This window comes from Scatophagus argus, chromosome 18 (genome assembly GCF_020382885.2).
Source record: "Scatophagus argus isolate fScaArg1 chromosome 18, fScaArg1.pri, whole genome shotgun sequence".
In the NCBI taxonomy this organism is placed as follows: Eukaryota; Metazoa; Chordata; class Actinopteri; family Scatophagidae; genus Scatophagus; species Scatophagus argus.
Genome location: NC_058510.1, coordinates 316,342 through 340,719, shown reverse-complemented (window position 1 = coordinate 340,719; position 24,378 = coordinate 316,342). Strand labels below are relative to the sequence as shown.

The window sequence follows — 24,378 nt, the reverse complement described above, 5'->3', positions numbered from 1 at the left end:
ATCCACACTCGAGCGAAGCTTCTGAAATGTTGACAGAATGTTAAGGCTGAGGGCCCCCCTGCGGCCTCGGGGCCCGGGGCCCGGGGCCATTCTGCTGTGATAAACTGAACGATGAAGACTGTCCACTGTGCGGCTGTTCACCTGTTGCGGTAAGCATCCTACGTCACTTCCTGTTGCCGTGCGTTACGGGTTAGTACCAGCTCCGTACTGCTCTTTAATTTAACCTCACTTAAGTTGTTCTACTGTCCACAACAGCTAGTAATTTCACATTGTTACTTTAAACGCCTGTTCAAGTCAAACATTTATTCACTCGCTTTAGCGATTTTCACGCTAATCTTGTAATCATTTAGCGTTCGTTAAACTCCGCTAAGCTAGCTTAGCCTGTTCATTAGCGATGGCTGCTCTGTTCGCCTCAGCCTCTCCTGCTCTCTCCTGCTTGGTGTGTCACATGTTCAGCTGTTCCTCTGCCTCCTTTAGTGAAAGTGGTAAATGTAATAAATGTAGTTTACTTGTAGCGCTGGAGGCGAGGCTTAGTGGATTAGAAACGCGGCTCCGCACCATGGAAACAAAGTCTTTAGCTACTGTAGTTAGCCTGCCCGCATTAGCCGGTGCAGACCGATAGCTTCCGAGCAGCCGGGAAACCAGGGAGGCTGGGTGACTGTACGGAGGAAGCATAGTCCTAAGCACAAGCCCACGGTTCACCCCCAACCTCTTCATGTTTCCAACAAGTTCCCCCCACTCAGAGAAACCATCTCTGGTGATTGGCAGCTCTGTAGTCAGAAACGTGAAGTTAGCGACACCAGCGACCACAGTCAAATGCGTTCCTGGGCCCTGAGCGGGCGACGTTGAATCTTATCTAAAACTGCTGGCTCAGGATAAGCGTAAACACGGTAAAATAGTAATACATGTCGGCGGTAATGACACCCGCCTGCGCCAGTCGGAGGTCACTAAAATTAATGTGGAATCAGTGTGTACATTTACCAAAACTATGTTGGACTCCGTAGTTTTCTCTGGACCCCTACCCGATCTGACCAGTGATGACATGTTATCAATGTTATCAATCAATCGCTGGCTGTCGAGGTGGTGTCCAGCAAACGATGTGGGCTTTGTATATAATTGGCAGACCTTTTGGGGGAAGACCTGGTCTCGTTAGGAGAGACGACATTCATCCCGCTTTGGATGGAGCAGCTCTCATATCGGGAAATCTGACTCCCTGACAACCCAGAGTTGAGACCAGGAGGCAGAGCTGCAGTCCTACGCGCCTCTCTGCACTCCCATTGGATTAGATTAGGTTCAGCTTTATTGTCATTACACACAGGTACATGGCAATGAAATCCATTAGCACAGTTGCCCACCCAAAATCCCAGAAAACTGTCTGTCCCCAGACCACCTAAATGAATTAAATCAAATACAAAAAGAGCAGTCATACACAATAATCTTATAAAGATAAACACCATCACCTCCACAGCTACAACAAATAGGAGAATTAAATGGAAACTGTTAAACGTTAGATCTCTGACATCTAAAGCTGTACTAGTAAATGAATTAATATTAGATTATAGATTTATTCTGTCTAACTGAAACCTGGCTTCGGCCAGAAGAACATGTCAGCTTAAATGAATCCACCCCCTCCAGTCATTAATACCATATTAATACTACCAGCTGAGGAGGTGGAGTTGCAGCCATTTTGGACCACAGCCTATCATTCAATCCAAAGCCCAAAGTCAACTACCATTCATTTGAAAGCCTCATTCTTAGTCTCTCACACCCTACCTGGAAAACAGTGAACAGTTCTTATTGCTGTAGTGTACCGCGCTCCTGGCCCGTACTCTGAATTTCTACTGGAATTTCGATAGAGTTCCTATCGAGTCTTGTCCTTAAAACTAATAAAGTAATTATTATGGACGATTTCAACATCCACGTGGACGATGGTAATGATAGCCTTTGTGCAGCATTTATCTCTCTGTTAGATTCAATTGGCTTCTGTCAGTGTGTACATAAACCCACTCACTGCTTCAGTCACACTCTTGACCTTGTTCTGACATATGGCATTGAAGTAGAACATTTAACAGCCTTTGAACAAAATCCTCTTTTATCTGACCATTGCTTAATAACTTTAGAGTTTATAGTACTTGACTACCACCAAGAAAAAACTCCTGTCTGATGGTGCTGTGGCTAAATTTAAGGAAGTTCTATTGTCATTTACTTCAGTATCATGTCCTGATATTAGTGAACATTACAACAATCCCTCTCAAATTGACCATTTTGTGGACAGTGCTGCGAGCTCATTAAGGACAATGATAGACCATGGATCGTGGTTGGACCTCCTGCTGTGGTCCTGCTCGAAACTTACTGTGATTACTACTGTTAAGTCATAATCTATTGTAATTCTGTTACCACTCTGTACAGCTACTGCCATTATTATTGTTACTAATACTGCTATCATAATCACCGTAGTACCTCCTGTATACTTCATTATCTACAGTTCCAGTGTTTCTAGTATTATTACTGCTGCTATGCATCTCTGCTTGTGTGCTCCTTCTGTCACGCCACACCCCCCTCTCTCTCTTTCTCTCTCTGTCTCTGTCTCTCTCTGTCTCTCTCTCTCTGTCCCCCCCCCCCCCTCTCTCTCTCTCTCTCTCTCTCTCTCTCTCTCTCTCTCTCTCTCTCTCTGCCCCCCCCCTCTCTCTCTCGCTCTCTCAGAGATGGAGGTGAAGAGTCCACTCCATCCTCCTCCTCCCTCCTACACTTCCTGCTTCTTCCTCTGCTTCCTGTCTCCACTGAGGTCACCTGCTCTTTGTGTGTGTGTGCGCGTGCGTGTGTGTGAGGTAATCAGCGATAAGTGGAGTGTGTTTCTGGATGGAGACGATCAGCCGCCTGAAGTCAATCAATGCAGCGATCAATACAAGCAAGAATGGAGGCAGATACCTAACTCTGTGTGTGTGTGTGTGTGTGTGTGCGTGTGTGTGTGTGTGTGCTTCTGAGACCTCATTATGTAAAACACGTGTTTACATAAACAGTGAAGTTGTTTGTGTTTGACTGTCATGTGAACTTCCTGACAGACGTTTTAAAGTTTTGAGTTCAAGCTCTGGTCAGCACACACACACACACACACACACACACACACACACACACTTTAGTTTCACTGACTTCACTTTCCCTCCATCATCCCTCCAACCTGATGTCTGATTGTTACACATAATTCTGTTATGGACTTCACACACACACACACACACACACACACACAAACGGGTTGAGTTTCAGAGTCTAAGTGTGCCAGTAAGGTGAGCTGATAACACACACTGAATTCATCTGCTTTTATTTCTGCAGCTCGCGTCCAGCCTGTCCTCCCTGTCCTCCCTGTCCTCTCTGTGTGTGGACTCGATGTCGGTTCTGTCTGCGCACTCTGACTGTAAAGACGAGGGTGAAAAGCTAAAAGGTTCAGGGTTTCTGGCGAATGGCAGCAGGTGCCGAGTTTAATGTTTTCATGCCGCGTTCAGGGACCGTCCGTCCACGTGCGTCAAAGCGGTCGATCCGGAGTAGTGAGCTGCATTGAAAGCAGCTCAGGCTTGCATTGATTTCTGACCATCAGAGGAATAATAAAGTGATTGTGTCACGTCGCTGCACACATTTTCCTCCCAGTCACAAACGATTTCCAACATCTGACTCACAACGAACCGATGAAAGACTGAGAGCGACTCGATTCATCCTGTCGTTTACATTCTCTGTCTCACGTCTTTGTCTCATGAATGTATATAAATGTACTCCTTCCTCAGTAAAAACGTAGTTCCAGCATTATTACCACCACTGTTACTTCTAGTACCGCTAATTAGGTTAGATTCGATTCAACTTTATTGTCATTACACACCAAGGCACGGAATTGCAGTTAACCAGAAGTGCAGTAAGCAGCAAGCGCAAAGATATCATATTCATAGTTAAATGTATAAAATTCTCACGCCCAACGTGGGACTAATACTAAATTGACCCCTGCAGCAAAGACAAAAACTCTTAACTTCAACCCCAAATATGACCAGACTGATGATAATGTCAGCTGCTGGTTTGTTTGGCTGGGAACAACAGAAAACCTGTTTGTTTTCTCTGAGTGTCCAGGTTCTCTGTGAGTCTGAGAAGACTGGAGGCAGAGGGAAACCGTTAGCTTAGCTTAGCACAAAGACTGGAGGCAGAGGGAAACCGTTAGCCTAGCTTAGCACAAAGACTGGAGGCAGAGGGGAACTGTTAGCCTAGCTTAGCACAAAGACTGGAGGCAGAGGGGAACCGTTAGCCTGTATGTGCGCCCTCACAGTCTGTGTGTTATGGACAGTAATTGGTGGAGGAAATGAGTTCACTGGAATCTCTCTGTAGTGAAGACCAGGATCGTCTTCAGGAACTGACTGATGAAGACGAGGATCGTCTCCACAGTGTCACATCGTGTGTCAGGTATGACACGGTATGATGATGTTCTGCTGTGTTAGTACACAGAGGAATTTGTCTTGCAGTAACAGTTTTCACTGTAGTACTTTTACTTTTGCTCCCGTAGCTGAATACTTCGTCGCTGTGTGTGAGAGCAGCTGCCGCTCACACCTTCAGATGGATCGATGAAGAGGAGAAAAGATCTGAAGTGTTTGTCATAACTGCAGCAGATACAACAGAGTGTTTCATCTATTGATCAGCTGCTCTGCTGGGGACCAATCAGCTTCCTGTCTGTAAGTGAATTAAACTCCTGTGTGTGTGTGTGTGTGTGTGTGTGTGTGTGTGTGTGTGTGTGTGTGTGTGTGTGTGTGTGTGTGTGTGCCCCCCTGGGCTTAATGAAATAGGAGGTTACATCTGGGGCTCTGAATTGATCAGAGAGGGGAGGAGGAGGAGGAGCTCACAGAAGCATCCTCTCCACCTCACGCTTCACTTCGGGCTGAGGAGGGACAGGAGAGGAAGCGAACAAACATGGAATCAAAGTCCAGCAGAAGTTGAGAGAAAACGGAGCAGGAAGCGTTTTTGTTTGAAATTCTGTCATTAAAACGCTTTCCGGTTTGAACAGCTCGACGTCAAATCTTCACACTGAAGGTTTATTTAATTTCGCTCTAATAACCTCTCAAGACTTGTTGTTTAAATGACCTCGTCTCACTGCGCGATGCTGCGGGTCCTCGGGGTCGTCATGGCGACGGTGGTCATCCGCGTGGGCGGAGCGCGAGTTGTCAGCGGTGAGTTCCGGCGTGATAGTTCAAACAAATCCTGAACGTGTTTGACTTCATTACAGCAGGTTGAAGTGGTGTTCATGTCTGCTTCAAGACTAATTATTGGAATTTAATATTTTCACTAAATGCTAATTTTTTTTTGCTTTATTTATACCTTAAAGGTGAACATTTGGGCTTTGATGTTATGTAGTAAAAGTAAAAGGTTTTTTACCCTTTAAAGACGGTGCAGATATTTTTATGTGTATGTCATAATCAGTTAATTAAAGTGAAATTTGGGATAAACCCACATGAAGGAGCTTTCATGTATGAATTAAGGACTTCCTGTACTGTGAGACCATTTGAAGCACTGAATAAATCAAAAGCCCCCACAGTATAATCTGTCAGAATGCAGTCAAAGTGATTTTCATGTGATATTCAGCTGATCTTAATATTTACGTTTATATTTTCACCATGTTGAGTTTAAACCTGAAAAGTGAGGACATTTATGCTCTTTAACTACCACACAGTACTACAAGTACTTGTAAAATGTGAAGTACTGCAAACAGAAACAAAATAACTTGAAGAGGTTTTGTGACAGCTGGAACTGAAGCGTCAGCTTTGCTCGTTTTGTGTTTATCGAACTTTATTGTTCTTTTCTGACACGACGAAGCAAACCTGGCAACACTGTGGGCGTGGCTTGGTGCTTTGTGAGGTGTTGTGGCAGGTTGTTACCCTCAAAGTGTTTTGGTTGGGTCAGATCACTCAGGAGTCACTGAGTACAAACTACGTGAACGAGTTGCATAATGTGGACGTTCCCGTGCTGCTAAAAAGGCGAAAAGCCATGTCAGATCGTCCATCTGTTATCATCAGAAAGCCTCATGATTCTAGAAGTGGCGCATTACATCAGAGACGCACCAGAAGTGTAATCAGGTGCTCCTCTACAATGTCCTTATAATCATTTTCTTTCAAATGTAATCAGAGCTGATTGCAGCTGGTTGGTTTTAGTAAGCCTGCTGTGGTGCTAACAGATGGTGATGAGGACGACGGTGATGATGTATTTCGGTTCCATTCACTCGTACAGCCCCAAATCACAACAACGGTTACATGACACCCTCCAATTAGAGCAGGTCTCGACCAAACCTTTTAATTTAGACTACAGAGAGACCCAACATGGCAACAGTGGCGAGGAAAAACTGCCCGTTAAAAGGCAGAAACCTCAGAGCGGACCCCCGGCCCGAGGTGGGCGGCCATCTGCCTTGACCGACTGGGATGCAATCTGTAATGTAGTGAAACCTGCCTGAATGTTTGATCATGTGACCTGTCCTGATGGACAGAAACCTGCGTCCTCCTGTATGTGGTCACACACAAGCCATTTGGTGAGTGTCTCTGAGCTACAGCTGCTGCTGGCAGCACTGCGCACCAATAAAGCAAATCTGAGTTTGAGGGAGAGAGAGAGAGACGGGCTGATGGTAGACAGATATATATGGAGCTCTTTAGTGGCTTTAACGGCAAAGTGATGATGGTGCAGAAGAGAATCCAGCTAATCACTTAAAGTAGCTCTGAGGCTGTTTTAACCAGACTGGGGATTAATCACTGCAGCGATTCACTGGGGACCTTTGAACACACACACACGCACACACACACACACACACACACTCAGACAGTCAAGAGGGAAGTCTGCTGCGTGGAGCTGTGGGCTGTCAGTCACACTCGACTGACAAATCGACCTTAACACGAGCGGTAACGTGACTTGAGTGATTCAGAAGTGTCCTGTTTAAAAATGTGCAAACGATCAGTTATTTCTTTCATTGCCTGAACCAAGTCCAAAATTATCATCCCCATCATGTTTGGTGAAGAGCGATTCTGATTGACTTAGGACCCAGAAGTCACGGTTTAGGACTTGAGACTTGACAGTCTTGCCTGTGATGTCACTGCAAAGATGTGAGAGGGGGACTTCCTGGTCCGGGATCCAGCATCAAGCCTCCCGCACACAGCCTCTCGGTCAAAGCTAAGGAGATGACGATGAACCCGCTGTGGGCGGGACTCTGTTTCTGTTTCAGGTCAGACGGTGTGTTTGGGTGGGCCGGACCAACCCTGCTATAAAATTGCATATTTCCATGACGTGTCGAGTCGTGTTGCCTTCAGGGAGGCACGTCAGGCCTGTGAGATGGACGGAGGGTCGCTGCTCAGCATCGAGAGTCCAGCTGAGCAGAGCGACATTGAAAATCTGCTGCAGGTGAGACAGACCCGAGGTCTTCTTCATCTTCCTCCTCTTCCTCTTTCCTCATCTTTCTCTACCTCCTCTCTGTATCCAGGAGCTGCGTTCAGGAGCGGTGGGCGGTGCAGGAGGAGGAGGGGGAGGCGGAGGAGGAGGCATAGCGGACGGTGATTTCTGGATCGGTCTGACTCGGGTGGAAGGAGTCGATCAGACTCATCCTGAGCTGAGCAACAGCTTCACTTCCTGTCCACAGCTCTACCACTGGACTGACGGCAGTGTGACCTCCTTCAGGTAAGTGTGATGTCACTGCCAGACCCAAACAGGACAAGACGATGATGATGCTGATGATGATGATGCTGATGATGATGTAGGAACTGGTATTTCGATGAGCCATCATGTGGAGGCGAAGCCTGCGTTGTGATGTATCATCAACCAACTGCACTTCCTGGTCTGGGTGGGGCTTATCTCTACCAATGGAATGATGATCGCTGCAACATGAAACACAACTTCATCTGCAAATATGAACCAGGTAACATCAGCCAATCAGCTTCACTCTCTGCTAAAAAATCAGGCACCATCAGATCTTTCTTTCCTTTAGTGTTTTTTATATTTCTCTTATTCTTTTTGTTCATTTTTGTCTTTATCTCTTGCCATATATTTCTTTAATTATTTCATAATGTTGTAGCCATTTTGATAAATTTCTATATTTGTTTAAATGTTTGTAAGAAACGCTGTTCTTTTTTTTGCCATTCATGTTGTTCGTCTCCCCTTTGCTTCCTTTCTTTAGAGAGCCATCTTGTGAAGGAACAGGGGGACACACCTGAGGGGCAGGGCACAGGTGAGCTGCTCTTTATGACCGACACAGTAAAATGTTTTTAACCGAAGGAGTACATGAAGGTCACTTCCTGCTGTGAGGCTCTGCAAGAGTCTTTTATTCAGTGTGGTGTGATGTACGAGGGTGGAGCTAACAGGTGAAGGCTGATTCAGATGAAGCTGTTGGTGTTTTGTGTCAGACTTTGAGCTGAGGATGAACTTCACCGCTGATGAAGCAGAACAGAAACCAAGACAGCAGATCCACGGTTATGTTCAGACGTTCACGTTCTCCGGAGGATGAATCCTTTTCAATTCAATTTTCAATTCAGTTTATTTATATAGCGCCAATTCACAACAAAAGTTATCTCATGACACTTTCCAATTAGAGCAGGTCCAGACCAAACTCTTTAATTAAATTGTAAAATAGAGAGAGCCCAACATTCCCCCTTGAGCAAGCACTTGGCGACAGTGGCGAGGAAAAACTGCCTTTTAGAAGGCAGAAACCTCGGAGCAGACCCCGGCTCAAGATGGGCGGCCATCTGCCTTGACCGGTTGGGTTGACAGAGAGAGAGAGAGAGAGAGAGAGAGCAGGAGAGCGACAGAGAGAGCAAGGGAGAGAGACAGAGGGGGTGGGGTGTGAGAGAAGGAGCACACAAGCAGAGATGCATAGCAGCAGTAATAATACCAGAAGTATCGAAATGTAGATAATGACAATGACAATGAAGTATACAGAAGGTATTATGGTGATTTTGATAACAATGGTAGTGACAATAATGGTAGTAGCTGTACTGAGTCTTAACAGATTTAAATCAGATTATGACTAAACAGTAGTAATTGCAGTAGGTTTTGAGCAGGAAGACAGCAGGACCGCAGCAGGAGGTCCAGTCATGATCGATAGGAATCTGTGGGACAAGAAAGCACAGGGACTCCAGGGAAGAAGTTGAGTTAGTAATATGCATTAATGGGACATGAATGTGTGCAGAAGGAGAGGGAGAGGAAGAAAGAGCTCAGTGCGTCATGGGAGGACCCCGGCAGTCTAAGCCTATAGCAGCATAACTAGGGGCCGGCCTAGGCCAGCCCTAACTATAAGCTTTATCAAAGAGGAAAGTTTTTAGTCTACTCTTAAATGTAGAGAGGGTGTCCGCCTCCCGGACCGAAACTGGAAGATGGTTCCATAGTAGAGGAGCTTGATAACTAAATGCTCTGGTTCCCAGTCTACTTTTGAGGACTCTAGGAACCACAAGTAGCCCTGCATTTTGGGAACGCAAAGTTCTGGTGGGATAATAGGGTACTATTAACTCTTTAAGATAGGATGGTGCCTGACCGTTCAGGGCTTTATAAGTGAGGAGGAGAATTTTAAAATCTATCCTGAATTTTACAGGTAGCCAATGTAGAGAAGCCAGTACAGGAGAAATATGATCTCTCATGCTGGTTCTTGTCAGTAGTCGTGCTGCAGCGTTCTGGATTAGCTGGAGAGTCTTTATGGATTTACTGGGGCAGCCTGATAGAAGGGAGTTACAGTAATCCAGTCTAGAGGAATGCATGGACTAATTTTTCTGCATCTTTCTGACTCAGGATGTGCCTAATCTTTGCGATATTTCGGAGGTGAAAGAATGCAGTCTTTGAAATATTTGCAATGTGCGAGTTAAAGGACATGTCCTGGTCAAAGATAACTCCAAAATTCCTTACAGTGGAGCTTGAGGCCACGGCTAAGCCATCTATCGATGCAATATCACTGCATAATTTATTTCTAAGGTGTTCGGGGCCCAGAACAATAACTTCGGTTTTGTCTGAATTGAGAAGTAGGAAGTTGCTGGTCATCCAGGTTTTTATGTCTTTAAGACATGCCTGAAGCTTGACTAGCTGATTTGTTTCATCTGGTTTCATTGATAAGTACAATTGCGTGTCATCCGCATAACAATGAAAATGTATGGAGTGTTTCCTAATAATCACCAATCACCAATGGGGAGCATATACAGGCTGAATAATATTGGCCCAAGGACAGAACCTTGGGGAACTCCATGACTAACTTTTGACAGTGTGGACGATGTATCATTAACATGAACAAATTGAAATCGCTCTGATAAATAAGACTGAAACCAGCTTAATGCAGTTCCTTTGATGCCAATTAGGTGTTCCAATCTGTGCAGTAATATAGAGTGGTCAATGGTGTCAAATGCAGCACTAAGGTCTAACAGTACAAGGACAGAGATAAATCCCTTGTCTGATGCCAGGAGGAGGTCATTTGTGACTTTGACCAATGCTGTTTCTGTGCTATGATGAGCTCTAAAGCCAGATTGAAAAGTTTCAAATAAGTTATTATTTTGAAGAAAGTCATATAACTGATTGGCGACTGTTCTTTCAAGGATCTTGGAAAGAAATGGAAGGTTAGATATTGGTCTATAGTTGCTTAAAACCTCTGGATCAAGTGTGTGTTTTTTAAGGAGAGGTTTGACTACAGCTACTTTAAAGGACTGGGGTACATGGCCTGTTATCAGGGACAGATTGATCATGTCTAATAGACAGGTGCTAAGTAAGGGTAAAGCTTCTTTGAGAAGTTTGGTAGGGATGGGGTCTAAGAGGCATGCAGCGCCGCCCTGAGGTCAAAATGTGTGTGTTTGTGTGTGTCCTCAGAGGCGACGGCAGGTGGAGGTGTGGTCAAACAGTCTGCAGGTGGCGACGATGTTCCCCCTCAGGTCACCATGGCTGGAGCTTCAGGTGCAGACACAGCTGATTCCTCTTCCTGTACTTCCTGTATTCACACACTAACATCCTGGGCTGTTGAGTCCAGTGATGCCTCACGGATTCTCTCACAGGGTTTCATGTCCATTTTGACGTCTCACGGCTCTCGTCTGTCCCTGCTCAGGCATGTTACTGCTGTACGTCATCATTCCCACAATCCCCCTGCTGCTGCTCATCCTGGTGGCTTCTGGGACGTGTTGTTTCCAGAGGCTCAGCAGAAGGTAAGACCTGAACGCAGGACTCCAACCTCCCTTCTTTCATTCACTTAGCAAGAGTCCCACGTTTAGAGACCAGGTTGGACCAACATCAGGGACACCAACATCCTGTGAACTCACTGAAGAAACGAGTGAGCCAGACTCAACCTGTTCTCAGACCCACAGGAACTTCAAAACCCAGCAGCCTCTCGTTCTCCTGCTAAAACTGCTAAACCAAGACGACTGGTACTGCTGAGGATGCAGGGTGTGTGTGTGTGTGTGTGTGTGTGTGTGTGTGTGTGTGTGTGTGTGTGTGTGTGTGTGCAGTGCTTACTCAGTGATTATGACAGGTCAAACACTCAGATGTCTTGTTAACAAGAGCTGATTTACAGCAGCTTCTGGCTCTGTGCCCGGCTTCACTGTGTGTGTGTGTGTGTGTGTGTGTGTCAATACCTGGCGTTGGTTCAGGTGTGTCTCCCAGTAGACAGATTGCTGAATCTGGCGCTTTTTTTCCCCTGAACTTCCTCTTTGTATTCGGGTTAATGTTGCACTGAAGCTGCAGAGTGGTTGTTTGATGAAGATGAGGATGAGGATGAGGATGAGGATGAAGACGATTGGTGGTGGGCAGGTCACTTGTATAAAATGAATGAGCTGCTGTATGAGACATTTGTTAGCTGGCTGTCATAACTGAAGTCTGGACCAATCACAGCAAGCTGCAGTCACATGTTGGGTCCTGTGGTAACCCTGGCAACACTGATTACTCTCTCTCTCTCTCTCTTCCTTCCTTCCTGCAGCTCTCCCCACACCAAGACCGCCGCTGACCAGTCCAACCTGTGGATCTCCAGGACGCCCAAATTGGACTCCATGGAGGTCTGACATCACAGTGACATCACTTCAATCGCTCAATCAATCATCTTCATCATGGCGTGATGATGGACAGGTGGAGCTTTGAGTTCTCAGAGGACGATGAGGCTTTTATTTTCTCTTCTTTTGGTGAAGCTTGTATACTTTCACTGTACTTTTACTGCATTTCTGGGTATTTATACTGCACCTCCACAGAGATGTACTACACATTACTACACAGGTATGTGAATGTGTTGTCACCTGCATTTATTTCCTGTCTCACTTTACTTTGGAGATACGTCCTTCCTGTTCTTTCTGGCCTTCCTTCACTCCATCTTTCTGTGCTTACATCCTCCTTTCTGTTGCTTTTCTGTAAATAATTAAATCTGATGTTCTTTTCTTCCTGTCTTGTTTGTACTGTCCTCTTCTTCTGTCCTTCCTTCCCTCTACCTGCAGTCCCTGCCACCTTATGTCCCTTGTTCCTCTCTACACCTCCTCCTTACCTTCCCTGCATCCTTTCAGTATCTTGTTTCCTTACTGTGCACTTTCTTTCCGTTGTGTTCTTCCACATCTCCTTCATCCTTCTTATGTCCCACGTTCTTCTCCCACCTGCTTGTACTTCAGCTCTGGTTGGTCAGTCTTCACCTGTTTGTTCACCTGTGCTGACTGTACCTGTGTGTCACGTGACGAATGTGTGCAGTGAACAAAGCGGGGAGGACAGATCTGTTAATGTGAGAAACACTGAAGCTGTTTTATTTTTCAAGAGAATCTAAGATTTCAACAGAAAGCAGACTGTCGGAGGAAACTCTTCTCTCCTCGTCTGTAATCAGTCCGCGAACGTGTCATTAAAGCGTCTGAATGTGGAACACGATTGGTCTCCTGTGTGATGATGCAACATAACTTCACCTGCCTCAGGTGGGGTCCAGGTGAGGTTACAGTCTGTTCTGATGACCCGTTTACACTCGAATGCACCTGATTTCAGACCTGCTGAGCCGCCGCTGGGAGCCTGTCGTTCATTTGATTAACACACTTCATAGTTCACATACAAACATCACACACACACGAATTCAGCGGAATCAACAAGATCAAATTTATTGGAGTGAATTAAACCTGAAACGCCTCATCTGTCAGTTTGTAAAGAAACTCAATCAGCCTGTCAGCAGCTTCCGACCATGTAATGTGCGAGTTAAAATTTTTAATACTTCAAAGAAAACATGTACACTATACAGCTAAAAGTATTGGGACAAACCTTTTACACTGACTTCAGGTGTGGTGTGGACCTGTTCCTCAGGGTTTGTTCTCGGCCCCTGACTTCCAGTGAAGGGAAACCTTAATGCTTCAGCTCACCAAGACATTTTGGACAATGCTATGCTTCCAACTTTGTGGCAACAGTTTGTTGAAGGCCCTTTTCTATTCCAGCATGACTGTGCCCCAGTGCACAAAGCAAAGCTCCATAAAGACATGGTTGCATGAGTTTGGTGTGGAAGAACTTGACTGGCCCACACAGAGCCCTGACCTCAACCCCATCCAACACCTTTGGGATGAACTGGAACGGAGATTGTGAGCCAGGCCTTTTGGTCCAACATCAGTGTGTGACCTCACAAATGCTCTACTGCATGAATGGGCACAAATTCCCACAGAAACACTCCAACATGTTGTGGAAAGCCTTCACAGAAGAGTGGAAGCTGTTACCCACCTCTCACCTGTGTCCAGCTCAGATACACTCCAGCCCCTCCACGGCCCTACTGGATAAAGCAGTACAGAAGATGGATGTCATTAAAGTCCCTGTTACTTTAATGATCAGATGTCCCAATATTTTTGTCCCATATAGTAGATGTATGATGGAATCTCGCTGTGTTTCCAGGATTATTAGACTTCAGTCCCTTCCACAGGAAGTTTCAAATATTCACTGTACTGTACAGACTGACATCCACAGGCTCCATAGACACACCAGAACCAAACTGCGGAGAGGGGCCCTCAGCACCGGGTCCAGCATTCTGTTCTACGGCCCTGCACATCAGGTTTGGGTCCTGAGGAACTCGTTTCATTTTCACTTCAGAGTTTAAAACCCAAAGCAGTTCAACTGGGAGATTAAGACTGTTCATCTTAATGAAATACCTCATCAGAATCCATCATTCAGTAATTCAGTCTGATTAATGGGAAAATTAATGAGATGTGAGAGTAGTTTCTGAATCCCATCACCCTGGGAACATTTCTCAGTTCTCACACCACGTGATGGACCAGACATCACACACTCTGCAGTCCTGGGTCTTAAATTAAAATCTGTCTTTGTCGTGAATAGAACACTTCCTCTGTGAAGTCAACCAATCCGCTCCCAACAGTCAAAACTTAATGGACACGAGGAGGAAAGAATCCACATCTCTGCTGCGGAAGACTGAAGGGCTGAACAAAGACTCGTCTGTGAAAGCTGATGTTTAATTCAAAGTATCAGAGCAGAACGGTTCTTTAGGAGGAACTCAGCATTGTTCTTTGCAGAACCTTCTTCTTCAGGAAACATCTCCGTTTGATCTTCACCCCTCAGAACATCAGACGGGTTCCACATCACAAACTCAAAGGTTCAAAGAAGCGAAGCAGGAAGGCAGGACGTTCTGAGCATGCTCAGTTCAGGTAGTTGGGACAAGGTGCTGCAAAGCGTCTGTCTGGTTGCTCGCCACCACCGCAGCCTCGCCGTCCTCGGCTGTGACGTCCACAGCCACCACCGTCTCTTCCTGTTTGTAAGCCAGAACCGGAACCGTGTCGTTGTCATCGAACAGGATGGGCGTGGTTTCCTCCGTGGCCGCCGTTCCCACACCATGCATGCGCTTCCTGTGCTGCTTCAGGTTCCCGCTGCGGTTGAAGCGGGCGGTGCAGAGGTCGCAGGCAAACGGCCGCTCGCCGGTGTGGATGATGACGTGTCTGGCGAGCTGCGAGCGGCACTTCTTGTCTTTGCCACAGATGTTGCAGATGAAGCTCTGCGGCAGCCGCTCTCCGTTGGCGTGGACGACCTCACGGTGTCTCTTCAAGTGGCTGAGGCGTCTGAAGCTGCGGCTGCAGAAGTCGCAGCCGTATGGTCGGATCTCGCTGTGAATCAGCGAGTGACTCGCCAGCAAAGACTTGAACTTGAAAACTTTGCCACAGACAGGACACGGAAAGGCCTTCGCCACCGCTGAGCTCTTCCTACGCCCGATGGGGTGCGGCGCCTCATTGACTCTGACCCTGAGGTGAACGCGTAGGTGGTGCTGCTTCAGGCAGGTGGCGCTCTGGAAGCTGCGCAGACAGATGCTGCAGCGGTGAGGTTTGTCACCTGAGTGGATGCGGGAGTGAGCGGCGAGCTGCGCTTCAGATTTCAGCCGCTTCCCACAGACGTCACAGGCAAATGGCGCATCAGGTGGCAGGTTCTCCTCGCCATTCGCTCGGTTGGCGTGAACCAGGATTTTGTGGCGTTTAAGCTGGTACTGGCGGCCGAATTTGCGCCCACAGATGTCGCAGAGGTGCGGTCGCTCTCCGGTGTGAGTCTGGAAGTGGACGGCCAGCTGCGACTTGCATTTAAACTCTTTGCCGCAGAGGTCGCAGAGCAACGAGCTCGACCGCTGGGGCTCGGCGGCGCCGTTGATATGAACGATCTTCTTATGGTGCTCGAGGTCATTGGTCCTCATGTAGGCTTTGGGGCAGAGGTCACAGCGGTGAGGTTTCACCCCTGAGTGGATGACCTCATGTGTCTTCAGCCGGGACCTGCAGCTGAAGGTTTTACCGCAGACGGCACAAAGCCACGTCTGCACCTCACGCTGCTTCTCCAGCTTCGCCACACCGTTGGGGTGCAGGCGGTTCAGGTGGTGCTGCAGGTTGTCGCGGCGGTTGAAGCGCAGGTCGCACAGGTGGCAGGCGAACGGCTTCTTCCCCGTGTGAATGAAGGAGTGCCGGGCTAGACTCGACTTGTTCTTCATCACTTTGCCACAGATGTCGCACACGGTGCTGTCGGGCTCCATCTTCACTGCACGAAGAGGTGCATGCTGGGACTCTGAGTCCAGCTGGACGTCCTGGAGAGCCGAGTGAGACTCGTGAGAGTTGACACCTGGGGGGATCAGAGAAGAAAGATGACCTTGTAACATGAACATATCAGATATCAGACTGGGTGTGAATATGTTGTTAACTAAAAAAAAAACATACAAAAATAAAACCTGAAACATATTAAAATCAAAATGTATTTTCTTTAAGATACAATAATACCACAGAAATAATTTAATAACTGCTGAAAAATAAAATTCAAAATTTAAAAATGTAGAGTACAGGAATTCATGCAAACAAATCGTGTAAGTGAAAAACATTGAAAATGTGAGAATAAGAACACAAATAATCAAAACAATTTAAGAAATAAATTAACAAATTCAAATTTTTTTTTAACCAAATAAGATGTGTTTTGGTTTGTCCTCTCTCACCTCCCTCTGGTGGAGTCCAGGTGGGATCACCTGTGTCCTCTGCTACCACCTCCTCCACCTCTTCCTCCTCTTCCTCATCTTCTTCATCCTCCTGTAGGTCAGTGGCAGGAGACACACGGCGGCGGCGGCGGCGGTCGCGACGTTGACTTCGATTACTCTTGGTCACGTTGGAGCTCTGAGGAGGCGGCCTCCTTTGGGACCTGGACTGTGCAAGTTCAGGGGAGAGCTTGATGGCGGGCTGGATGGTTCTGGTTCTGGTCCGACTGGTGGCGCAGTGCTGCAGCAGCGCGCCACCATCTGGTCCATCGGGTCTGACTGCAAAACACTGCAGCAGCATCGCAGACGAGGCTGCAGAGACAACCAAAGAGTTGCTTTAATTAAAAGAGGAAAAATGTTACTGTGCTCATGTGACTTTCTGTCAATAAGGCCAAAGTGTGCCAGCTGATTCCAGCATCTTCTCAGGAGAATATTCACCATACATGAATAAACTGATTGCTAATATTAGTCTTGAGTTGGTCTCAGCTGTTGTGTGTGATTGTCTGGTTCCGCTTCTCAGTGAGCTGATCTGTGACCAGTTGTGAGCTCTGCTGCCACCTTGTGGCAGAAATATGTCAGTTCATGCGCATCTAGTTACCATCAGGCTCTCACTGCTGTTCATTTTATTTAATGTCTCCTCGGAGTCCAGGCCGACAGACAGGAAACACATGTTGACATCATACAGTGTGATGTCCACTTCCTGCAGACATCATAAATGTCCATAAATCTACTTGTAAAGTTGAAGCAAAAAGTGTCTCCTTGTAACAGTGCGTTTTCCTCATTTTCAGGCTAAAAAAAGATGGAGTTCAAGCTGTGGTACACAGTGTATCTCACTGTTTCCATGGCAACATCATATGCCCTGTTTACACCTCAAGCACCACAGGAATTGTAGTTCTGAAACTCAAACACGATTATTGCCTATTGCACACACTATTTTTTACAAAGAAACCAACGGAACATGATGACTTGAACTTCACACACACATATATGTGTGTGTGGGTATGTGTGTGTATATATATATGTGTGTGTATATATATATATATGTGTGTGTGTATATACAGTATGTATATACTGTATATATAAAACCTGGTTGTAGAGGCTATACACAGCAATACAACTTAATTGTTGTAAATCACAGAGTTGCACTAATTGTACCGGTATTTACGTATATATTCTGTAAGCACCTGGAGGTTTGCTCCAACAGTTTCATTGTACACGTATAGTAACAATAAAGATCTAATCCCTCCCAGGTGGGAGTCAGACTGTCTGATCAAAGTGGTCCTCTTCACTCTGACACTCTCCTGTTCTGTTCATCCTCTGTGTGATGGACATGTGTGTTGTGCTGCGAGCAGGTGAGACTCACCTTTACAGTGTCTCCAGCTGAGATGCTGAGTCAGCAGGTCCACCTGGACAGCAGCGTCTCTCCTTTCTGCTGTGTCGCTCTGACAGCCCACTTCCCTCCTCTCCTCCTCTGGACACTCCCACTGGCAGCCCACCTCCCTCCTGCTCTCCTCCTCTCCTTCGTGTCTCAGCAGGAAGACACAGAGTTGTTCTCCTCCTTCAGGAGGCTCCAGGAGTCCAGAAGACATCTTTCAGATAGGACCTGAGCAGGACACATCGTGTTCACAGTCTGTCAGTCACCAACACTGAAGCTAACAGGGTTAGCTTTAGCTACACAGCCTTGGACTCAGAAACATGCGAGGGAGTCAGTGAGGGAGTCTAAATACTCATCTTCTGTCCATCAGCTAAAAGTAAGAACTGTTACTGATGATGGGAGGACGGGCTCGGCCTCAGCCTGCTGTTAACGTTCAGTTAACGTTCTGCTAACGTCCACATGGTCCTGCAGAACCATCGCACACTGAGCTGATACCTTCTGACTGATGAACATGAGTGACAAGAATGTGAGGAGTGCAGCGGTGGCAGAGTGAGATTAGCTCCACTTGCTTAGCCACCAGGAAACCGGACTGTTTCAATGCGCGGCTATCTGACTCGTGCATTAACGTTATTTTGAATTTACTTCAGATACTGTTTTATACCATACGGTCAGTGGAGTCTGGTGTTTGTCAGGCTGCTGATGAACTTTAGTCTGTTCAGTTTTATTTTCCTAAAGTAAAAGAAACCAACTTTTTTGTATAATCCCTGCATGTGTCCATCTGAAAACTTCCTCTAAGCGCTCCGTTAAAACTCCAGTCACATGCTAACGTTAGCACAGCGCTAACATCAGCTAACTAAAGCAGACAAATGACACAACGGTGCCCCTCTTACCTACCGAACTGAGAGGCTCCGGGGGTGTGCGAACTGCCTTTACCGTTCAGAAAAGATTTAACACAACCAACAAAATTACCTTTCGACAGAAAACACCAAAACACCGCTGATACAACAGGCCGCACCGGAAATACTTCTTCTTTTGCTAGTTAATTTCCGACAGAAAGTACATTGAGATAATGTAATGCTGCCCCCGACAGGCCAGAATACGCACTGCAGCTAATTTATGTTGTCTGGCAGCAGGAGGGGAATATTTTTTTTTTTTGGAAAAGTTAGTTGAATGATAAATGATAATTAACTGTTAATATTTTTACTAATTAATTTCATATGGATGGCTTGATTGATAAATCTACTTATTAATTTCGTATAAGTTTTATGTAATTTGTGTTTGGCTTTTTAATTGGATAATAATAAAAACAAAAACTATTTACAGAACAGCCAATTTGACAACATTTCTAGATAAAAAGATAATTAACCCTTTATTTTTTAACATACACACTTAATTTAATTTTGTTTACATGACGTTTATGTGCAACTTTCACAGTGACTGAAATTAATCAGGCACAAGATGTGAACACATAAGGAAAGGAAACAGGCAGCAAGGCAAGGCGAAAAACAAAAAATAAACAAGCAAAAAAAAAAACAGAATAAAGAAGAACAGCTTAATGTATGAAATACAAGTTACACAAATATGACCAATCTACAGGCAGAAGTTAAAACAAATAAATACTAACACACCAATATTCAGTTTTTCTATTTGTTTAAATGAACATGAGGATGTGACAGAACCTGCAGCAGAAATAAATTAATGTATTTGATAGTCCACCTAAGAATAGATATTTTTGTACTTCTTGACCCTAACATAAAGATGGACCACATGATGGTCCCCAAACCATCTGGACGCCACCTGATGGTGAACTGAAATACAGGTAATAAACTCCTTCTCCTCCATGTTAGCAGATGGGACAGGGGCTAATCTAAAAACTCAAAATAGACAATAGACATCAAATAAATTTTTCCCAGATATGTTTTCTGTCATTTTAGGTAGTTGTTATTGTACTGATCTGTGTTCATTTTTCAGATCAGTTTGGTTTTAATTAGTTATTTGATGATATGAATAGCAAAGTGCTGCTCAGACGGGTGTGTGGGCGGTAACTCTGCACATCGGCTCCACTCCCTGATCACTACTGCACAGATTCTGGGTCCAAATTATGCCACCAGAATAAGATGGTAGCACTTGTATGAGGGATATTTTGCCTTCACCTGAGTGCAGTTGGAGGAAGTGGAGACTCATCAGGCAGCCTTTTTTGTATGTGAATGATAGATCCTCCACCTTCAGATTCAGTCATTGCCCCCTACTGGCAGGGAGGGGAACTGCTGTATTGCTGGATTGCCACACTTGATCTGACTGGTTGCCTTGTTGATACACAATGACATCAGTGATCAGACTGCAGTTGAGGAGTGTATACAGATTTTTATTTGGACTATTTTGGAATCATACAACATAAATAAAAGCTTTCATTACAACAATGTCCTCATCAGCACCAGAGTCATATGTTAGCAGAGTTCAATCACAACCACAGCCATGCACAAGCAGGGTTAGACAACCCAGAGCTGTATATGACCAGGGTTACACCAACCCAGAGTCCTATGTAAGCAGGGTTAGGTTGTTTTCCTGGGCAAACTGTGGTTCTGACAACAGAACATAAAAATTGTCTGACATGATTGTCTCTCTGTGTGCTTCACAAGAACAACAACAACAACAACAACAACAACACTGAGAACAACTGAAGGAATAAATATTCTTCTTCCTGTTTCCTCCTGTTTATTTACACTATTAACAGCTCGCCTCGACCCAAGTCCAAAACTAACAGCTTCGTCCAACTCCTGAGGAGGAAACAAACAGACACAGGACCTGAAAGGGACCAGGTTCGAATATTCAGGATTAAACCTGGTTTTTCCAAAATTGAAGACAATGTGGTGAGATGTTTCCACTCCAGTTAGTTTTTTAATCTGCAGCAATGAAGATATAACAGCACTGAAGAAGACAGACAGACAGACAGATGGACAGTCTGCATGTTGTCACTAGTCTTAATGTTCCTCAGTGGAAAGATGATGACAAAGGAATCACAGCAGTCCTCATCAGCAGATTGAGTCCGCATGATTGCCATGGGGATGAAGATGTTAAAGCTCTTCTCCGACTTCTCATCAAACTGATAACTCAATCGATATGGCCAAAAGCTCCAGAACAAACACAAGTAGGTTGCCCTTGAGATGATAACCACATAAATGGTTTATCCATCAGGATTTAAATTACTGTTCTGATTATCAGTTTGATAAATCATTCCAGTTTCTATATGTTTAATTTGAAGTCACACCATTCATCTCTGAGATCACATATGCTGATGATATTCCACTGTATCTCCATGAAGCCGGACGTCTGCCTCAGTGGACGTTTCTACAACAGACTGGTCTCTAAGCCCTGCCCCCGTCGCTTACTAACCCGTCAGTAATGTAGGTTGAAGCACACATACTTCATGGTGACAACGGTACAAATTTACCACCAACCCTCAAAGTAATAAATGAAACTCTAGGCCCTTGATTTAACACATAAATAAACAGATTTTTTTAAGCCTTAGCTAGCTTAGCTGGCCAAGCTGATTTTGTAACGTTTCCTGCCAGTTTCCTGTTGCTGTTGCTTTGTACAATTTGTGGACTGTCTGTGTCTGCAGGTTGATTTTGTCAGTTTAATTGTCATTAACTGAAACCTGACTGACTCTAAGGTCTGACATCACGTTGCTCCACGACCAATCAGATGTGATGCTGTCAAGTGTTGAGTGAAAATATGAAAATACTTGCAAACTAAACTCATTGTGTGAATTTTCCATCTTAATTCTAGATGTGCATTTTATGAAGAGGAAATGGTTGGAGTTTTGAACACACTTTGTCTGAGGAATGTTCACAAGATGTTTATGGATGTTAATGACATAGCGATGTCCTCATTATGATAACTTGTCATGAACCAATATGTTATAGCAGGAGTACTTTAGCTTTATTAATGTTGCAGATTTTTCCTTCTGTTGGCACAGGTGAGTTCAGGTATATCCTGTGAGTCTGTCATGAACAGAATGCTCCACTCTGACGTAACAGACAGAACCCGTGTTGAGGCTCCGGACATCTGATGTTGTTTTGGTTCCTTAAGTTTCATCAGTGACAATAAAAACACCAACAACAAAGTGACGCATGGAGAGAAACAAAGTGAGGAGTTCAGTGTGTCCGTGCTCGCAGTCAAACAAGGCAGTGCAAAAACATCTCCCTCCTCTTCCTCATGTCAATCCTCCTCCTTCCTCCTCTTCACCTTCAGTCAGTAGTAGACCTCCTGTCCTTCGCCTTCCTCTTCCTCTTCCTCTTGTGAGACTGTGTGCAGCGTTAAGACTGAGGGAGGAAGCGGATGGTGAAGGACTGTCTGTTGTTTGGCTAAGCAGAGTTGAGATACTCCAGAGCGACTTCGTAACAGAACTTATACTGTTCCTGTGGAGAAACACCGAGGTCAGAGACCACCATCATCATCATCACCATCATCATCATACTTGTGTATGTGTGTGCTTTACCAGCAGGTCCACCATGTTTGGTTTGTTGTTTCTCAGTGTTTTAACTGCGTGAAAAACGTCGACACAGCGCTGCTGTCGCAACATCTCACACACGATGCTGATACTGCAGAAAACCCCACTGCGACCTCCTCCATTACTAAGGAGGGGAGGAGGGGGGAGGGGAGAGGAGTTAGTAATATTTCAGTCTGTTATTCCACTTTCTTACCACTAGGTGGAGACAAACCATTACTGATGGAAGAGGAGAACTGGCTCTTTTGCAGTATTATTTGTAGTATCATTAGTACTATATGTCAGTATCTGTAGTAGTAATAGAGACTCTAATAGATTACTAAATTCAGCAGTGTATTATTGTGTGTTCTTACAGACAGTGGACCACAGTGCGTCCCTCTCCTCCATCATACTCCTCCTGCCATTTGTCCACCTGGTGAACCAGTTTGAGGAAGGAGCGCTTGGAGACGGGCGTGTCCCGGTACATCGGCCAGCCCAGGAACTGGAACTGCTGCACCATGCGGTATCCATCCTGCGGCTGGGGGACACGGAGGGGAGGGGTTCAATAAGCTTACCCATCTCAGTTCTGTCAATATCAACAGCTGGACAAAATGGTGAAATGAAACACATCCCAAAATAAAATCATGAAGACCTAGAGAAGGAAGAAGAGCTGGAGAGTGGATAAAATCAAACACACCCTGAGAGGATGGAAGGAGGGAAGAAGAGGAAAAAGGAAAGTAAGAAGGAGGTACAGACAATAACAAAGGAAAGGAAGCGACATAGGGATGGACAGAAGGAGATATGGAGAGAAAAGAAGGAGGTTAAAGAAAGAAAAAGAAAGAGATGAAGGAAGCACTGAACAGGCATGAAAAGAAAGGATGGAGGAAAGGAAAGGGAAACCAAGAGAAGGAAAATGAGTTAAGGGGGTGGGTTTGGGGGAAGAAGGATGGAAGATAAACACAACCTAACATAAATGTGAGCAGACAGAGAGGAGAAAGGGCTCAAATCAAACACACCGAAAGCTAAATCTGACCTGCCACCACCAGGCAGGTGGGGAGGGGAGTCTGGATCAAATACAGCCCAAATTTTGCGAGACACAGGGAGGAAAGGAGGCACAAATCAAACCTAAACTCAGCCCGACAGGGAGGTGAAGAGGTTTAAATCAAATGCATTCTGATCTAAATTTGGTGAAACAGGAAAGAAATGGAAGTTTGGGTCAAACACGAGCAAAGCTGAACGTTATCAGACTCGAATCAAACACACCCTGAATACCTGGGGCCGTAAAACGGGATCGAGATTAAACAACCGCCGACTGAAAGAGCTGGATTCTCTTATGCTAACACTGCATGCTAACAGTCTCCATGGCTGACAACATTTACAAACCTTTTCTGATTTTGATTCTACAGTTTACATATGAACAATCTAATTTCTGTTGACAAAAAAGTGAATTTGTTATTCATCAGCTAGCAACAGCTAACATGAACTGATAATATAGCAAACCCATTTCTTTTGTTTTGTATTTGCTGTTTCTTGTTTTGTGTGTGTAATGTATGTATGTATGTAAAAAATGTAATTATATGTTACGCCCGTTATTGAGTTAACGGTTCTGTTTTGTAAATAGAGAGATTTTATTTTGAAAATCACTACTTCGCACTGGCTCCTTGTGTGGCGTTGCCGGGGAAACCAAAAAACTGTTGGGATAGGAAGGAATTAACGGCAAACGAAAAAAGTAAGTTACAGGAGAAAATCTTTAAGACAGCAAAACAGAAACGACACAACATCTGAGTTGATTATTGCAACCCCCCGAGGAGGCACAAGGTTGGTGTGTGTTGATTTTTAATTATTTCTGAATTAACTGATTATTTGTTATACATGTATATACATTTTATATGTAAACTCTTTGATTGAAACTGTGATTGTTAACTGTTTATTGTGGACAGAGGTGGAAACGGAGGTGTGATCGTTTTGTTTTTTGTTTGTCTGTCAGTTCTCACGTTGATTCATAGAGCTGGTTTATGGCTCGGCAATAAACCTTAAAACCATCAGTCGAGTCTCTTACCATCT

General features: G+C 45.1%; 3 protein-coding genes across 14 annotated transcripts in view; 1 reads left to right on the top strand and 2 right to left on the bottom strand.

Moving 5' to 3' along the window:
* Positions 1–94: 94 nt before the first annotated feature.
* On the top strand, positions 95–12,849 carry chodl (chondrolectin). Of its 3 annotated transcripts, none has more exons than XM_046371272.1 (10): positions 95–149; positions 4,363–4,437; positions 4,538–4,705; positions 7,229–7,404; positions 7,484–7,677; positions 7,758–7,915; positions 8,174–8,224; positions 10,834–10,917; positions 11,066–11,162; positions 11,930–12,849. In XM_046371272.1, the coding sequence occupies exons 4-10, from the start codon at positions 7,336–7,338 to the stop codon at positions 12,009–12,011; spliced, it is 735 nt and encodes a 244-aa protein (XP_046227228.1). In that variant the 5' UTR covers positions 95–149; positions 4,363–4,437; positions 4,538–4,705; positions 7,229–7,335; the 3' UTR covers positions 12,012–12,849. The 3 variants fall into 3 exon arrangements, with proteins under 3 accessions (XP_046227228.1, XP_046227227.1, XP_046227229.1); XM_046371271.1 differs by having other exon boundaries at positions 126–189; XM_046371273.1 differs by lacking the exon at positions 95–149 and having other exon boundaries at positions 3,439–4,437; positions 4,538–4,703.
* Positions 12,850–14,398: 1,549 nt separating this feature from the next.
* Positions 14,399–18,893, bottom strand: LOC124049527 (zinc finger protein 708-like). Of its 2 annotated transcripts, none has more exons than XM_046371270.1 (4): positions 18,716–18,893; positions 17,814–18,053; positions 16,415–16,762; positions 14,399–16,050 (listed from the first exon to the last, which is right to left on the bottom strand). In XM_046371270.1, the coding sequence occupies exons 2-4, from the start codon at positions 18,037–18,039 to the stop codon at positions 14,603–14,605; spliced, it is 2,022 nt and encodes a 673-aa protein (XP_046227226.1). In that variant the 5' UTR covers positions 18,040–18,053; positions 18,716–18,893; the 3' UTR covers positions 14,399–14,602. The 2 variants fall into 2 exon arrangements, with proteins under 2 accessions (XP_046227226.1, XP_046227225.1); XM_046371269.1 differs by having other exon boundaries at positions 18,720–18,892.
* Positions 18,894–20,169: 1,276 nt separating this feature from the next.
* LOC124050018 (receptor-type tyrosine-protein phosphatase mu-like) overlaps positions 20,170–24,378 on the bottom strand; it is an 88,010-nt gene continuing 83,801 nt past the window's right edge. For all 9 annotated transcript variants that reach the window (XM_046372179.1, XM_046372180.1, XM_046372183.1 and 6 more), the window contains 3 exons: positions 22,689–22,852; positions 22,327–22,462; positions 20,170–22,246 (listed from right to left, as the gene is read on the bottom strand). In XM_046372179.1, the coding sequence (XP_046228135.1) occupies positions 22,193–22,246; positions 22,327–22,462; positions 22,689–22,852 (354 nt within the window). In that variant the 3' untranslated portion in view covers positions 20,170–22,192. The remainder of the gene's footprint in view (positions 22,247–22,326; positions 22,463–22,688; positions 22,853–24,378) is intronic.

What these genes read in the sequence shown, in the direction of transcription:
- chodl (XM_046371272.1), top strand. Translation starts at nt 7,336, where the DNA reads ATGGACGGAGGGTCGCTGCTCAGCATCGAGAGTCCAGCTGAGCAGAGC. An exon ending in GGCAGTGTGACCTCCTTCAG is followed by an intron (nt 7,678 to 7,757) that starts GTAAGTGTGATG and finishes ATGATGATGTAG; the next exon opens with GAACTGGTATTTCGATGAGC. An exon ending in TTCCAGAGGCTCAGCAGAAG is followed by an intron (nt 11,163 to 11,929) that starts GTAAGACCTGAA and finishes TCCTTCCTGCAG; the next exon opens with CTCTCCCCACACCAAGACCG.
- LOC124049527 (XM_046371270.1), bottom strand. Translation starts at nt 18,039, where the DNA reads ATGTCTTCTGGACTCCTGGAGCCTCCTGAAGGAGGAGAACAACTCTGT. An exon ending in CAGCTGGAGACACTGTAAAG is followed by an intron (nt 16,763 to 17,813) that starts GTGAGTCTCACC and finishes TTGTCTCTGCAG; the next exon opens with CCTCGTCTGCGATGCTGCTG. An exon ending in CTGGACTCCACCAGAGGGAG is followed by an intron (nt 16,051 to 16,414) that starts GTGAGAGAGGAC and finishes TGATCCCCCCAG; the next exon opens with GTGTCAACTCTCACGAGTCT.